Source organism: Microtus oregoni, unplaced genomic scaffold, assembly GCF_018167655.1.
Source record: "Microtus oregoni isolate MIOR12 unplaced genomic scaffold, Mior012 000005F_ref0000423, whole genome shotgun sequence".
NCBI lineage: Eukaryota > Metazoa > Chordata > Mammalia > Rodentia > Cricetidae > Microtus > Microtus oregoni.
Window position 1 is genome coordinate 23,544,982 of NW_024543064.1, and position 15,252 is coordinate 23,560,233.

Below are 15,252 nucleotides of genomic sequence, written 5' to 3' on the forward strand. Positions count from 1 at the left end.
GGAATTAAGTAGAGAGGATGGGGATGGTTCAGTAGAAAAAGTGCTTGTTCATGAAGGCATAAGGACTTGAATTTGGTCTTTAACCCATGTGAAAATCCAGACATGGCTAGTGCCATCTATAACCCGTGTTGACTGGGAATGAGCAGATCCTAGGAGTGAGTTCCAGGTTCACTTAAAGAAGCCCTGTCTCAAGAACTAAGGCAGAGAGTGATAGAGGAGACAGCTGGCTTACACAGGCACCTGCACATATATGCATTTACACACTTGTACACACACTACACACACACACTATGTATGGCACAGTAAGTATAATTGCTCTGCAAGCATGAGGACCTGAGTTTGAATTCCTAGAGCCTATGTAAAAGCCAAGCATGTGTGTGGGTGAGTACAGGTGGTGCTGAGAGCTATCAGGTTAGTGAGCCATGACAGAATGCTGTGCCTGCAGCTCACTGAGACAGCGTGGCTCATCAGAGAACAGCTGAGGAAGACTGTGGATATCCTACCCTGGTCTCCACACCATATACATGTACCACACACATAAAGAATAATAAGATCAAATCAGGAAGTACATACTGCTATCAGGAAGAGCACCTGCTGGAGCAGTGGTTCTCAACCTGTGAGTCTCAAGCCCTTCGGTAAACCTTTATCTCCAAAAATGTTTACATTAGGATTCACAACAGGCAAGGAAATAATTTCATGGGGTTCCACAAGAGGAACTGTATTAAAGGTGGTGACCCCAACCATGAAATTATTTCCTTGCCAATTAGGTGAAAATTGACCAAACTTGCCTAAGGCAGTAAGAAGCAATACCCACTGGGTATGGTGGTGGCACATGCCTTTAATCTTAGCACTTAGGAGGCAGAGGCAGGTGATCTCTTGAGTGTTTGAGGCCAGTCTGATCTACAGAGTAAGTTCCAGGCCAGATATGGCTGTTTCACAAAGAAACTGTCTAGAAAAACAAAAATAAGCAAAAACAAACAAACAAACAAACAAAAAAGCAATATCCTCAGTCATCACGTTACAATCATTTTCGGAGCTGCTTTTCTTGGCCTCATCTTCACTAATATTACTATCTGTATTAGCTAACCAGAGAAAATAATGCAGCCTCTGGAGACTGCGATGAAATCTGGCCCCGCCCCGTGGAACCCTCAGAGTCTTGTGAACAAGGCCAGCTTTGCATATTTGATCCCGAGAAGATCCCTCAAGAGAAACTAAAGCTTCAAATCAAACCCAGAGCATTTTTTAATTTGGTTTTTGAGATAGGGTCTCTCTCTAGAGCTGACCATCCTGGAACTCACTATGTAGACCAGGCTAGCCTCAGATTCTCAGATACATCTGTTTCTGCTGAGATTTAAAGTATGTACCACCATGTCTGAGCCATTAAAAGAAAACCAAAAACATTTTTCTTCTCTAATTGGATGCACAGACTGGTTTTAATAAAATTATAATCTATTGGGGTACACCTTTAATCCCAGTACTTAGTAGGCAGAGGCAGGCACTATGAGCTCAAGACCAACCTGGTTTATATAGCAACACCTGGTCTTCAAAAAAAAAAAAAAAAAAGTAACAGAAAGTCAGTGGTAGTGGTGTATGAGTTTAATTCCAGCACTCTGGAGGCAAAAAGCAGGAGGATCTCTTAGTTCTAGGCCAGCCTGGTCTATAGAGTGAGTTCCAGGTTACCTAGGGATACACAAAGAAACCCTGTCTGGGAAAAAAAAAAAAAAAACAATAAATAAGTAAACATAAATAAAATTTCACTTTAGGGCTGAACTATAAATTCAGTGGTAAAGCCCTTGGTTACTGTGATGGGGCTTCATCCCCAACACTGTGAAAAGAAGTAATAAATAAAATTATATGTCTAAGGGTCTATGTAAGGTACAGTATCAGATATTTCTAAGAAAATATGAAGTTGGGGCTGGAGAGATGGCTCAGTGGTTAAGAGCACTGACTGCTCTTTCAGAGGACTGGGGTTCAATTCCCACATAAACCCACATGGCAACTCACAACTGTCTTAAAATCTAATTGCAGGGGATCTGACACCTTCACACCAATGCACATAAAATAAAGTTAAATAAACCATAATTTTTTTTTTTTTTTTAAAGAAAAAGGGGGCTGGAGAGATGGCTCAGTGGTTAAGAGCACTGGCTGCTCTTCCAAAGGTCCTGAGTTCAATTCCCAGCAACCACATGGTGGCTCACAACCATCTGTGATGAGGTCTGGCGCCCTCCTCTGGCTTGTGGGCTTACATGGAGGCAGAATGTTGTATACATAATAAATAAATAAAAATCTTGGGGGCTGGAGAGATGGCTCAGAGGTTAAGAGCCTGCTCTTCCAAAGGTCCTGAGTTCAATTCCCAGCAACCACATGGTGGCTCACAACCATCTGTAATGGAGTCTGGTGCCCTCTTCTGGCCTTCAGGCATACATACAGACAGAATATTGTATACATAATAAATAAATATAAAAAAAAATAAAAATCTTAAAAAAAAAAAGAAAAGAAAAAATACGAAGTATCATTGTTATCAGAGCCTGGTGATGGTGGTGCACGCCTTTAATCCCAGCACTTGGTAGGCAGAAGCAGGTGGATCTCTGCAAGTTCAAGGCCAGGAGAGCTAAGAGGTGTAACACAGAGAACCTGCCAAACAAGTAAACAAACAACACCCAAAAACAAACAAACAAACCAGGACACCTCTAGTCCATTTTCCAGAGGGTTCCACTCAGAACCAGCCAGAATACAGGATGGCCCTGTCCCTTAGCAACCTAAAAAAACACAACCTCATGGTGTATGCTCTCCCTGCCCTACACTTTCCTTTTTTGAAACAGAGCAATGTTAAGTTGCCCTGGCTAGCCTTAAACTAATTCTACAGCCAATGCTGGCCTCAAGCTCAGGATCCTGAGTGTTGTGATCACAGGCATAGAATGTCTGTCATACCTGGATCAAATTATTTTGTTTGGAATTGGATGCAGACCCATGCTGGAGCGCTTGCATTCCACCGCAGGTGAAAGGCTACTTCTACAAACGACCAAGTACAAGACTGTTCCTCAAAAATCGAAGAATTCATTACCTAGGACTCATAGACCAAGGCTACACACTGGTTTTCCATTTCGGAAGTCACACTGTAAATTCCCAGTTCTCTAATTCCATTTAGCAAAGACACTATAGAAAATAAATCGTTGCATTTTGTTAAAAGACAACAAGTCAGTTCTTCCTAAGAGTCTGTCTGTCTGTCTTTCTTTCTTTCTTTCTTTCTTTCTTCTTTTCTTCCTTTCTTTGGTATCTTAAATGTCGATGATCACAAACACTTCAGGTTTCTCTTCATTGTAGACTTGCATCGCCGAGTATGTTATTGCTTTGACTTCTGTTCCCTGAAGTTGGAGTTAAAGGAAAAAGAAAGAAACTGGATTTAGAATCTTTGGTAGGAATTGGCAGAGAGTCCAACTGCAATTCTGACTCGGGAAACTGGTGGCTATCAAGTTAGTACAGAGGGTGGCTGGCATGAGAAAATGAAGAGCGGAGCACAGCGGAAAGAGCCATGAGACTTGGAGGAGCCAGCGCTGATGCAGGCACCAGCTGGCTAGTCGGGGAGGTCTGTTTTTTTATTTATAAAATAAGACAGACCAAACAACACAAGCTTTTCTACACTAGCCCAGGACTCCCCTTGTCCCTACCCACTCCTTACGGATTCTTTTCCTTGCAGGTCTGGCTGGAAAGTGACAGAGAATGACACAGGTCAGAGCTCTCCCAGGATTCTGATACATGACAGTAGCCCACACCCTGTCCCAGTTTAGAACAAAAGGATTAGATGTCCTCTTACGTTTCTTCCAACTTATAAAGAATCTGTAATAATAATGTGCCATGTAACAGGTGAGGGCACCTGCTAGCTCTAATGCAGACATGTGAGATGTGAAGACGCCACAGGAGGTAAGTGGCGCCATTTGTGGTTTCCCTCTACCATCACCTACGTCAAATTCTTTTTCCACCGGAGGCACTCAGTGTTTCTGACGGCATTGCCTTCAGATACACATACATGCATATCTCAAGTGGCTGTTTACTGACCAGTTATCTACACAGGCAGCTTTTCTCCCCGCAGGGACACTTCACAGGTTCTCCCCAGGCATCTCCTCTCCATTCTCACTCTCAACCAACAACGCTTCTTAAAGAAGGTCAGTAAGGAATAACTCATATATCCACCACCCACTCTGTCCTCTATCTACTGTTCCTGCAGTAATGAATGGCCTGTTCCAGGCCTATCAGAAGGCCAACTCTACACCTATGAACCGATTCCACACCACCACTTAACAACGTTCTACATCCTCTCCCTCTCCAGTGTATCTCTCCCTCCTTACTCATTTACGCTTTGCATATAAACCTGCTACAAAACCTCCTAGCTAAATAAAACCGGATAAAATAAAACTTCGCTTCTTTATTGACCATAGTCCTCAGCTAACTATGTTACTAGTTTGTCCCCTTTTCTGCAGTCATTTCCAAATGAATTTGTTTATTTGTTTGAGACAGGGTCTCCTTGTGATTTTGGCTGTCCTGGAACTTCCTATGTAGACCAGGCTGGCCTCGAACTCACAGAGATTTTTCCCGTCTCTTCCTCCCGAGTGTTGGAATCAAAGGTGTGCACTACTACACATGGATTTCCAAATGCATTTTTTAAAAGTAAAAAGAGGGAGGTTGAAGAGATGGATTAGAGGTTAAAAGCACTGGCAGCTTTTCCAGAGGTCCTGAGTTCAATTCTTAGCAACCCATGTTGGCTCACAACCATCTATAATGAGATCTGATGCCCTCTTTTGGCATGCAAGAATATATGCAAACAGAACACTGTATACATAATAAAAAAAAAATCTTTGAAAAAAGGAAAGGTAAAAAGAGGGCCGAGATATAGCTCAGCAGAGGAGCATTTGTGCAGCATTCACAAGCCCTACATCCAGTTCCCAGAGAGAGAGCATTTCTCCCAGCATCTTCATTGAGGAGGAGACCAAGCCTCTGGTGGCCCGTGCCTGTAATCTCAGTCCTCCAGAGGCAGGAAGAGACAAGGAGATCTCTGGTCTACATAGTGAGTTCGAGTCTAGTGAAAGACAGACAGAGGTTAAGAGGTGAAGAGATTCTGTTTCAAAAATAAGCAAAAAGTCCACCCAAACAAAGAAAAGAACCAGACTTTAAAATTCTTCACAATCTGTAACAAACTTGACCCTTGAGCCCAATGCTGACTGCTAACTGACCAAACAGATGCATGACTCATGCATGCTGGGTAAGAGACGTTTGCACAAACCTGCCACTTCACACCAATTAAAACTGAGTTTACTTTGGCATTCGCAAATTCTACATAAGAGAGCACGAAATGCTTTCAAGGGCTAGACTCCTAAATATACCATACCTGAGGGTGCTTGGACAGTGAAAATTCTTCTCCCCACCTTGAGAACGAAAGTTAAAAACATGGTTATTATTTCTACAATTTTCTATTTTTTATTTTATTCTCTACATTTTAAAGTAAGCGTTATAAATGTAGTCCCAAACTGGAGAAGCAGAAGAGATGGCAGGATCGGATGAGTAAGATGCACAGGTCTAATGGAGAACAAAGTACATGATCCATGGGCTCTAATTATGTTTTAGATGTTGCTAACGAAATAGGGATCAAGCTGAGCATGGTGGCACACATTTAATCATAGCTGGGAGGTGGAGGCAGGCAGAGCCCTGAGTTTAGGGGCAGCCTGGTCTACGGAGTGAGTGCTAAGACAGCCAGGGCTATGCTATCTTGAAAAACCACACAGCAATTGCAAGGATCATCTTGAGGGCTGGAGATGCTCAGTGGCTAAGGACACTGGCTGCCCTTCCAGAGAACCCAGGTTCAGTTCTCAGCGCTCACACAGCAGCTTACAACTGTCTAACTCCAGCTCCAGGGGATATGACATTCTCTTCTGTCTTCTGCAGGCACTAGGCACACATGTGGTGAACAAACATGCATGCAGGTAAACACCCACACATACAAAATAAAACACCTAAAATTGGAAGTCGAGCTTAGGAATCAGAAAGAACTTTCTTTCCACAGGTTCCCGAGTCTCTACCATTCAGGTGAGCTCACACTCCTGGGGGTTTCCCTCAGCTCAACCTCCAGGCCTAGCAAGGTGCAATTCTCCTGACTCACCACTTATATTTGTTGTTTTGCCCACTGGAATCAATGGAGACTATATTTTAACTTCTTTCATAACTTGCTACATAACTAGTTTCAGAACTTACCCAATTGACCGTAACTTGAAATTTTTTTGATCAATATTGAGTACTTTCACTTCCTAAAGAGGAAAAAAATTAACATTTTAATTATTAACTAGTTAATTAACTTTATTTTAAAATTATTTTTTAGATAAGGTCATACATTTAGTCAAGTGAGCCTCAAAATATAGCCAAAGATAACCATGCATTCCAGACCCTTCTGCCTTCATCTCCACAATGGTGGAATCATAAGCATGTGCCACCATGGTGGCTTTTATGAAGAACCAGAAATTAAAACCAGGGTTTTGGGAATGCTAAGTAAGTATTCTTCCAACTGAGCTACAACCCCAGCCCAGAAAATCATTACTTAAAAAAAGAAGAGTCAGGCAAGTATATAATGCTTATATACTTGGCAAATGCTTATAACCTGAGTTCTTGAACTCAGGCGAGGGGCCTGAGGCCAGGGCCACTTGGGATAAGGAATAAAGACCCTGTCTCAAAAACAAACCAAATTCATATTGGGACATTTACTAATATACCTCTAGCTTATCACATTTTCTAGAACACAGTATCATACTTCTCTGAAACAAAGAAAATTAAAATGTCAAGTAAAGCACAAGAAAACATGGTCTTCTATTATTTATTCAAGGGAAGTATCCAAGAGAAGTAGATATTCTAAATCCAGCAGTGAAAGCCAGGTGTGCTGCCACATGCCCGAAGCACGCAGGAGATAAACAGAAGGACCAGGAGTTGAAAGCAATGCTTCACCACAAAGTGAAGAGGAGGCCAGTCTAAGATACACGAAACCCTGTCTCATGGTTCCACATGTAAAAGAGTCAAGGGGCTGCTGCAGGAATAGCTGTGGTAGATCACAGGGTTTGGGATGTGCAACCTCAAATCCCAGCACCAACAAGGGAAAAGTTAAGAGAAGATCTCTTTAGAGGAGATGCACAGTTCTAATTGTGGTCAGTCCGTCTGTAACAACACTGCCCTCTTCAACTTTGTGTGAGGAGCGGATAAACCAGGGACAGACGGACTTCTAAAAACACAAGGGCCGTGTGTCAGATGCTGGACAGGTGTCCCAGAGGCGGACTGCAGCAAGCATTTTGCATTTGCCTTTTCCTTTATTTTCCCATTAAGAAATCTAAAATCAAGCCAGGTGGCAATGGCACACGCCTTTAATCCTAGCACTCAAGAGGCAGAGACAGGTGGATCTCTGTGAGTATAAGGCCAGCCTGGTCTACAGAGAGAGTTCCAAAATAGGCTTCAAAGCTACAGAGAAACCCTGTCTTAAAAAACAACAACACCTGGGGCTGGAGAGATGGCTCAGTGGTTTACGAGCGCTGACTGCTCTTCCAGAGGACCTGGGTTCAATTCCCAGCACCCACATGGCAGCTTACAGCTGTCTATAATTATAGTTCTAGGGGATCTGACACCCTCACACAGAGTATATGCAGGCGAAACATTAAGTACAGTGTACATTAAGTAAATAAATAAATAAATCTTTTAAAAACAACAACAACAAAACCCACATCTTAAAAAAAAAAAGACCCATAATTTGTACAAATCAACATTACCTCACAAGTCTACATGGACTGGTATTTGGTTCATATACCTTATTTTCAACTATTTGCTCAATTTTACAATATGAACAAAGAACCTACTTGCTCAACAAACAAGGAAACCAAACCCTGTGCTTACCCGGGGTATGAAGTATTCATCAGCACTGAACTTGTAAAGCCACTCATCCAAAAAGTGAAACAGCAGAGACTGCAAGTCATCTCCTACACAGGGACAAGGGACCATGACAGTTTAGTGACTGCTCTCCAGGAGTTTGGTTAAAGTACAATGAAGTTCTCTGGCTCATTTAAAGATTCATAATCCATCCTATTGTTCTTACTGTGACAATATATTCAGATCATGCAGACATTGCACACCCATATAGTAATTTTCCCTTGAGAATATATCAGTTACCTTGGGTTTCTACTTCTACTGTTTGGAGGGGTTCCACAGTGCCAGTGTCTGTCATGTAACCAAACATAGCCATGGCACACTGTTCAAATGCTTCCTCCAGGGTATCTCCCCATGCATGTAACCTAAAAAAAAAAATTAAAATTAAGACAAAAATAAAAGGAGCCACAGTGTTTATAATCTATACAAGAGAGAAAATTCCACAACAAAATCAAAAGAAATCAACTTATTAAGTATAAAACTAGATGTCTAATTTAAAGGCATCAAGATTGGATGCTTTTAGACCATCATTTTACAATTAGAGCAAAACAAAACAAAAGGAGAAAGAGGTACACTTGGGCCAGGGAGTTTGCTCAGCAGCTAAGAGTGCTTGCCACCAAGCCTGACTCCTCCAATTTGCCTTCTGACCTCCACACATTAACTGTAGCACTCATGTTTTCTCCACACAGATGCGTCTCTCTCTCTCACACAACACAAAATTAATAAATATGTAATTACATGGTTGGGCACGCCTTTCATCCCAACACTCAGGAGGCAGAGGAAGGTGGATCTCTGAGTTTAAGGTCAGCCTTATCTGTGTATTTATATAACAAATTCCAGGCTAGCAAGGGCTGTGCAGTGAGACCCTATCTTAAAAAAGAAAAGATAGGCCAGGGGGTGGTGGCACGTGCCTTTAATTCCAGCACTCGGGAGGCAGAGGCAGGAGGATCTCTTTGAGTTCAAGGCCAGCCTGGTCTACGAGAGCTAGTTCCAGGACAGGCACCGAAGCTATGGAGAAACCCTGTCTCGGAAAAACCAAAAAAAAAAAAAAAAAAAAAAAAAAAAAAGAGGGCTGGCGAGATGGCTCAGTGGTTAAGAGCATTGTCTGCTCTTCCGAAGGTCCTGAGTTCAATTCCCAGCAACCACATGGTGGCTCACAACCATCTGTAATGAGATCTGGTGCCCTCTTCTGGCCTGCAGGCTTAATAAATAAATAAATATTTAAAAAAAAAAAAAAAAAAAAAAGAAAGAAAGAAAAAAAAAAGAAAAGAAAAGATACGGGGCTGGAGAGATAGTTCCGTGGTTAAGAGCACTGACTGCCCTTCTAGAGGTCCTAAGTTCAATTCCCCAGCAACCACATGGTGGCTCACAACCATCTGTATTAAGATCCGGGTGCCATCTTCTAGCCTGCAGGAACACATGCAGCAGAACACTATATACATAATAAATACAAATCTTCAAAAAAAGAAAGAAAAGATAAAAGTGGAGAGTTGGCTTAGTGGTTGAGAGCATTTCTTTCTTTTCTTTTCTTTTTTTTTTTTTTGAATTTTCGAGACAGGGTTTCTCCATAGCTTTTGATTCCTGTCCTGGAACTAGCTCTTGTAGACCAGGCTGGCCTCGAACTCGCAGAGATCCGCCTGCCTCTGCCACCCGAGCGCTGGGATTAAAGGTGTGCGCCACCACCGCTAGGCTAAGAGCATTTCTAGCTCTTGCAGAAGACCCAGGTTCCAGTTCTAGTACCCACATGGTGTCTCACAACCATCTTTAATTCCAGTCCCATCTGATTACCTCTTCTGATCTCCTCAGGCTCCAGGGACACATATGGTACATATATACATTCAGGCAAAATATCCACACACATAAGATAATAAACTCAGTCAGGGTTTCCCTGTAGCTTTGGAGCCTGTCCTGGAACTCACTCTATAGACCAGGCTGGCCTCAAACTCACAAAGATTTGCCTGCCTATGCCCTCCAAGTGCTGGGATTTAAGGTGTGTGCCACCACCGCCTGGTAATAAAATAAATCTTGGAAAAGTAAATGTAATTAAAATTTATTAAAAAACTAAAACATTCATCCTTGTATTTAAAGACACAGTTTTCAGGAATAACTCTTGTACTCACTGGACATCAGCTGTATGGTCCAAATCTGAGGGAGAAAGGGAAAAATATGTGTAAGCCACTCAACTTGATCCTCAAGACATACAGACATTACTCTAGAGTATTAACAGGCAGCAGGCAGAAGCAGCAGTTAAAAGGACCTCTAGCTTATTGCTACTCATTAAGAACATCATCCTAGTGGGATATTAGGCTCACACCTGTAATCCTAGTACTTAAGTGGCCCTGGTACATAGTAACACCGCATCTTTAAAAAAAAGAAAAAGAGGGGGCTAGAGAAATGGCTCAGCGGTTAAGAACACTGGCTACTTTTCCAGAGGACATGAATTCAATTCCCAGCAACCACATAGTGGCCAACAACCATCTGTAATGGGATCTGATTCCTTCTGGTGTATATGAAGACAGGTCACTAATATACATAAAACAAATAAATATTAAAAAAAAAAAGGCGCCGGGCGGTGGTGGCGCACGCCTTTAATCCCAGCACTCGGGAGGCAGAGGCAGGCGGATCTCTGTGAGTTCAAGGTCAGCCTGGTCTACAAGAGCTAGTTCCAGGACAGGAACCAAAAGCTACGGAGAAACCCTGTCTCGAAAAATCAAAAAAAAAAAAAAAAAAAAGGCAAGGGAATGGCTCAGTCAGTGGCTAAAGGCACTTCTGTACTGAACCACCTAGTGGAAGGAGAAGACTGACTCCTGGAAATTGTCCTTTGACCCACGCATGCATCCTTCACCATCCCCCTCCTCATACACAAAAGAAATAAAGTGTTATCTGGAGAGATGGCTTATCAGGTAAAAGCACATGCTGTGCAAGGCACTATGGAAAGAGTTCTGATCTCCAGAATCCATGTTAAAGTCAGACACAGCAGCACACGCATCGATTATCCTAGTATGCTCACAGGAAACAGGAAGAGGAAACAAGAATCACTGTATCAGTGGTTCTCAACCTGTGGGTCATGACCCTTTCTCAGGGGTCACCTAAAACCATCAGAAAACACACATATGTACATTATAATTCATAATGGTAGCAAGATTACAGTTATGAAGTAGCAATGAAAATCATCTTATGGTTGGGGTCAGCACAATAAGAGGAACTGTTTTAAAGGGTTGCAGCATCAGGAAGGTTGAGAACCACTGATCTAGATATTCCTGGGCCAAGAGACCCTGTCTCAAAGAAGGCAGAAAATGCCGAGTGGTGGTGGTGCACACATTTAATCCCAGCACTGGGGAGGCAGAGGCAGGCAAATCTCTGTGAGTTCAAGGCCAGCCTGGTCTACACAACTAGTTCCAAGACAGATAAGGCTACCCACAGAGAAACCCTGCTTTGAAAAAAAAAAGGGAAAGCAGAAAAGTAAGGAATGACATCCAAGGTTGTCCTGACTTCTATGCACGTGTGCACTCACATCCCTGAACATGCACACATGCACATACACACTGACACACCACACATCCCTGAACATGCACACACACACTGACACACCACACACATGAAGCTAAAGCAAACAAGAGATGGTGCTGGATGGATGCTCATCCATGAGCACTCGCTGGCTCAAGAAAATGTGGACCCTGTCTCGAAAAACCAAAAAAAAAAAAAAAGAAAATGTGGACCTGCAGCACTGAATGGGGCTCCCAATCACTTGTAACTCCAGTTCCAGGGGTGGGTAATAGGCATGTATGTGGTGCACATATATACATCCCTCAAAACACTCATACACAGGAAGCATAAACAAATCTTCAAAAAATTAGAGAAAAACTCTTAAAAGTAGGAAAACACAAGGAAGTTAGACCTTTTATTACATAATTACTCAAGGTTAAGACTTTCCTAGTATTATTTTATAAACAAAGTAGCCTACCCACTTGGTTCATATTTAAACGAATGGCAAATTCTGGAAAGTACCGAGGCAGGAGTCTTCTAGGTGTTTTGTCTCATTCTGCTTTGGTTTTAGACACTGAGTCTCCCAATGCAGTCCCGGCTGGTCTAATCCTCCTGCCTCAACCTCCATCTGGAGTGCTGGGATTACAAGCATGCACCACCAAGCTTCTTATAGGTATCCTAAAACATCTAAGTTGGGTGCAGCAGGAAGGTCATCAGTTTGAGGCCAGTCTGGTATATGTATTGAGCTCAATTATGAAGTTCATAGAATGTCATGTTTCCAAAGACCACAGACCCCAGTGAAAGTTAAGTTTAAAAGGAGGGAAGTTGGGCGGGGCAATGGTGGCGCACGCCTTTAATCCCAGCACTCGGGAGGCAGAGGCAGGTGGATCTCTGTGGGTTCGAGACCAGCCTGGTCTACAGAGCTAGTTCCAGGACAGGCTCCAAAGCCACAGAGAAACCCTGTCTCGAAAAACCAAAAAAAAAAAAAAAAAAAAAAAAAAAGGAAGGGAGTTAGGGATGGAGATTAGTAGAGGAGTAGAGAATTACTCTGAATTCAATCTCTGCTATAACAAATTAAGTAAATAAATAAGCATTAACATAAATCTCAAATTATTGTTGGGAACTGCAGAACGCAAATAGTATATAACTGGTTTATCAGAACACCCGCATTTGACCAAAGTCTATTATGGCTTCTAGTAGCAGAAGGCCACATCTCAGATAGAGCACAAGTCTTAGTTAAAATGCTTGCCTGAGAAAAGCCTAAGAGAGGTTGGAGAATTCCCTTTTTGTTCTAGCCAACACTTGATAAAAGGCTCCTAATCTCTCTATTTTACAGCAAGTACCAAAGAAGCCCAAAAACTGTTAATATGTATCCTTTCTGGCTCCAAAGAATCTTTCCAAGGGCCTGTTCTTTGAGATGTTAGCCCAGCCCAGCCTCTTGTCTCAGGTCTGTGGGAGGCTAGAACTCAAACTTCCCAAACTGCCAGGGCACAGATAGAACTGGCTGGCCTTGGCTCACTGACTATAGCAATTATAATGACTAAATCTATTGTACTTTGTTACTTCTGACTTAGGAGCCTTGCCCTGCCCTCCTCACCCTCCTTGTAAAACAGTCGCTATGAACACAGTGAAGCTCATTTTCACCATCAGCGTCAGCATCAGCGTTACTGTACTCCAATTTGGGTCTGCCTGTGCTACCTTTGATGGGGGCGAAGAAGCCCCCAACATAAAAGAAGAGAGCATGGGTTCATTCCTATGAACCACTAACATAGAAAATTACATTCTAGGATTAGAAAACACAATAGGAAATGGCTTCAAGGCTAAGAGGCTGGAAAGGAACCGAGGGAATGTTCTAAGATGACAGAACTGTCCTATCTCAAAGTGAGCTGCTAAACAGGTATATCTGTTTAGCAGCCATAATAATCCGGGCAAGGTGTGGTTGCTCAAGTCTGTGACCAGCATCAGGGAAGGGGAGACAGGAGGATCATCTTAAGTTTGGTCCACCTTGTGAGATCCAGGCCAGTGAGGGTTAGGCTGAAACCCTGTCACACAAAAAGCAAAGCACTTAACACGTTACTCCTGTATATGTTAGTTATACTCAATTCTTTAAAATTTTATAAAAAGATGACCTATTGCTACACAGGGTGGTTCTCCGATTCTTTCATCTCAGAAACCCTATCTTCAAAGATTACTTTAGTGCTAAAGCTCAGTGGTAGACCAGCTCATGCACTGGTCTAGCAGGCCCATTAAAGACACAAGAGTCTTGTTTGTTTCTGAGACAGGGTTTTACTCTGTAGCCATGGCTGTCCTGGAACTCACTGTGTGGACCAGGCTGGCCTCAAATTCAGAGATCTTCCTGCCTCTTCCGCCCGAGTGTTGTAATTAAAGCTATGGAGGCTCACACAGGACTTTAACGAAGAAAGAAAAAAAAAAAAACCAACAATCTCAAAATACTCATTCAAAAATAACCCTATTTTAATGAACATAAATCACATTTCTGTGAAAAATAACTTATTGTGTCAAAGTTTAGAGTGGTATTTCTTATTTCAAATATCTTTGAACGTGATGCAATATATTCATTAAGTATATAATAATATCTGACCTTGGGCTGTGGAGACAGGCAGGCAGAGGCACAAGTCTCTTGACTACTTTCCCAGTCATCCAACGTGGTCACACTATTCTACTGGGAGAAACTTGAGGACAACTCAGAAAACGCTCCAAAATACAATTCGAGCGCTAGTATAATTTATAAAGATAAATGTTGGGCAAGTGCTATACCACTGAGCTACATCCCCAGAGAAGAGAGGGAAATGTGGTTTAGCCATACGTGGACCTTTTGGAGACTAGAAGGAGAAACAACAGGGGCTCAGGTTTCTTCTTCCCAAATAAAGTCATATTTTTCTTCACCGTCCCCCTATATTAGGTACAAAACGATCTACAATGCGGGCACACTTGAGATTATACCAGGAGCACCTGTGGAGCAAAGAATGGGCGAGACAGGAAGCTGCAGGTAAACCGCTGAGGTCGCCCTCCGCAAGAGATGTGAGCCACCTACTCACATTCGTACTTTCGATTGACCGGAGGATACTTGTCCTTGATCGCCTTCTGTTCCTCCGTCAAATTGTAATCTCTTACATCTTCCTCTTCTGGAGCCATGATTGCAAGACTTCGGGATTCTACTTCCGCCCTTCAGCAGCTAGACTTCGGACCTGCGCCATAACTTCCGCCCTACACCCCACCCCTTGGCAGCCAGGCTAAAAGGACCAGGACTCTATTCTCGGGTATCTCTGGCGGAAGGATACCACCTCTTGCCCCTTCCAGCCTAAGTCCTGCCTTCTACATAGCATGTTTTAATAGATCGGTAGTAATAAGTATCCTACGTTTTGCACTTATTACTACTAGTTCTTCCTAAAATCGAAGGGAGTAAGTTAAAAGACACCTTGAGCTAGGCACCTGTAAGTCTAAACGCTGATGCATTTTTCTCCTCGGAGTTGCTAACCAGACCCAGAAACACTTCAAATTTCTTTCGCTACCCTGAAGGAGTCGTTTGCATAACGGTCCCCGAAGAAAATGGCTGCGCGTGAGCGTGTGAAGGCTAAACCGGTCACGTGACCTGCACGGGAATCGTCCCAGCAGGCGGTGTGCGCGCGCGCAATGATCCGGCCTGAGGGGGGAGGGGCGGAGCGCGCGCCCGGGCCCCGCGAAAAGCGACTGTGTGCGTCTTCATTGGCCGCGGCCGCGGATGCTCCGCCCACCCCACCGGCTCCCCCATTCCCATTGGCCGATGTTGGCGCGAAGACCCGCGAGCCGGCCCCCCAC

The 15,252-nt window shown here is 43.1% G+C and overlaps 1 protein-coding gene across 2 annotated transcripts; it reads right to left on the bottom strand.

Annotated features, from left to right (window-relative positions):
• Window positions 1-3,253: 3,253 nt before the first annotated feature.
• Window positions 3,254-15,011, bottom strand: Zbtb8os (zinc finger and BTB domain containing 8 opposite strand). Of its 2 annotated transcripts, XM_041652071.1 has the most exons (7): window positions 14,493-15,011; window positions 10,068-10,092; window positions 8,191-8,312; window positions 7,918-8,000; window positions 6,244-6,296; window positions 5,384-5,420; window positions 3,254-3,365 (listed from the first exon to the last, which is right to left on the bottom strand). In XM_041652071.1, exons 1-7 carry the CDS (start codon window positions 14,587-14,589, stop codon window positions 3,279-3,281), a joined length of 504 nt encoding a protein of 167 aa, XP_041508005.1. In that variant the 5' UTR covers window positions 14,590-15,011; the 3' UTR covers window positions 3,254-3,278. The 2 variants fall into 2 exon arrangements, with proteins under 2 accessions (XP_041508005.1, XP_041508006.1); XM_041652072.1 differs by lacking the exon at window positions 6,244-6,296 and having other exon boundaries at window positions 14,493-14,611.
• Window positions 15,012-15,252: the final 241 nt, after the last annotated feature.

Bases quoted from the DNA above. Each gene is read 5' to 3' on its own strand.
- Zbtb8os (XM_041652071.1), bottom strand. From the start codon at position 14,589: ATGGCTCCAGAAGAGGAAGATGTAAGAGATTACAATTTGACGGAGGAA. The intron at 10,093-14,492 runs GTGAGTAGGTGG...TTTCTCCCTCAG, and splicing joins GGTCAATCGAAAGTACGAAT to ATTTGGACCATACAGCTGAT. The intron at 5,421-6,243 runs GTAAGTTCTGAA...TTCGTTCTCAAG, and splicing joins TTCAAGTTACGGTCAATTGG to GTGGGGAGAAGAATTTTCAC.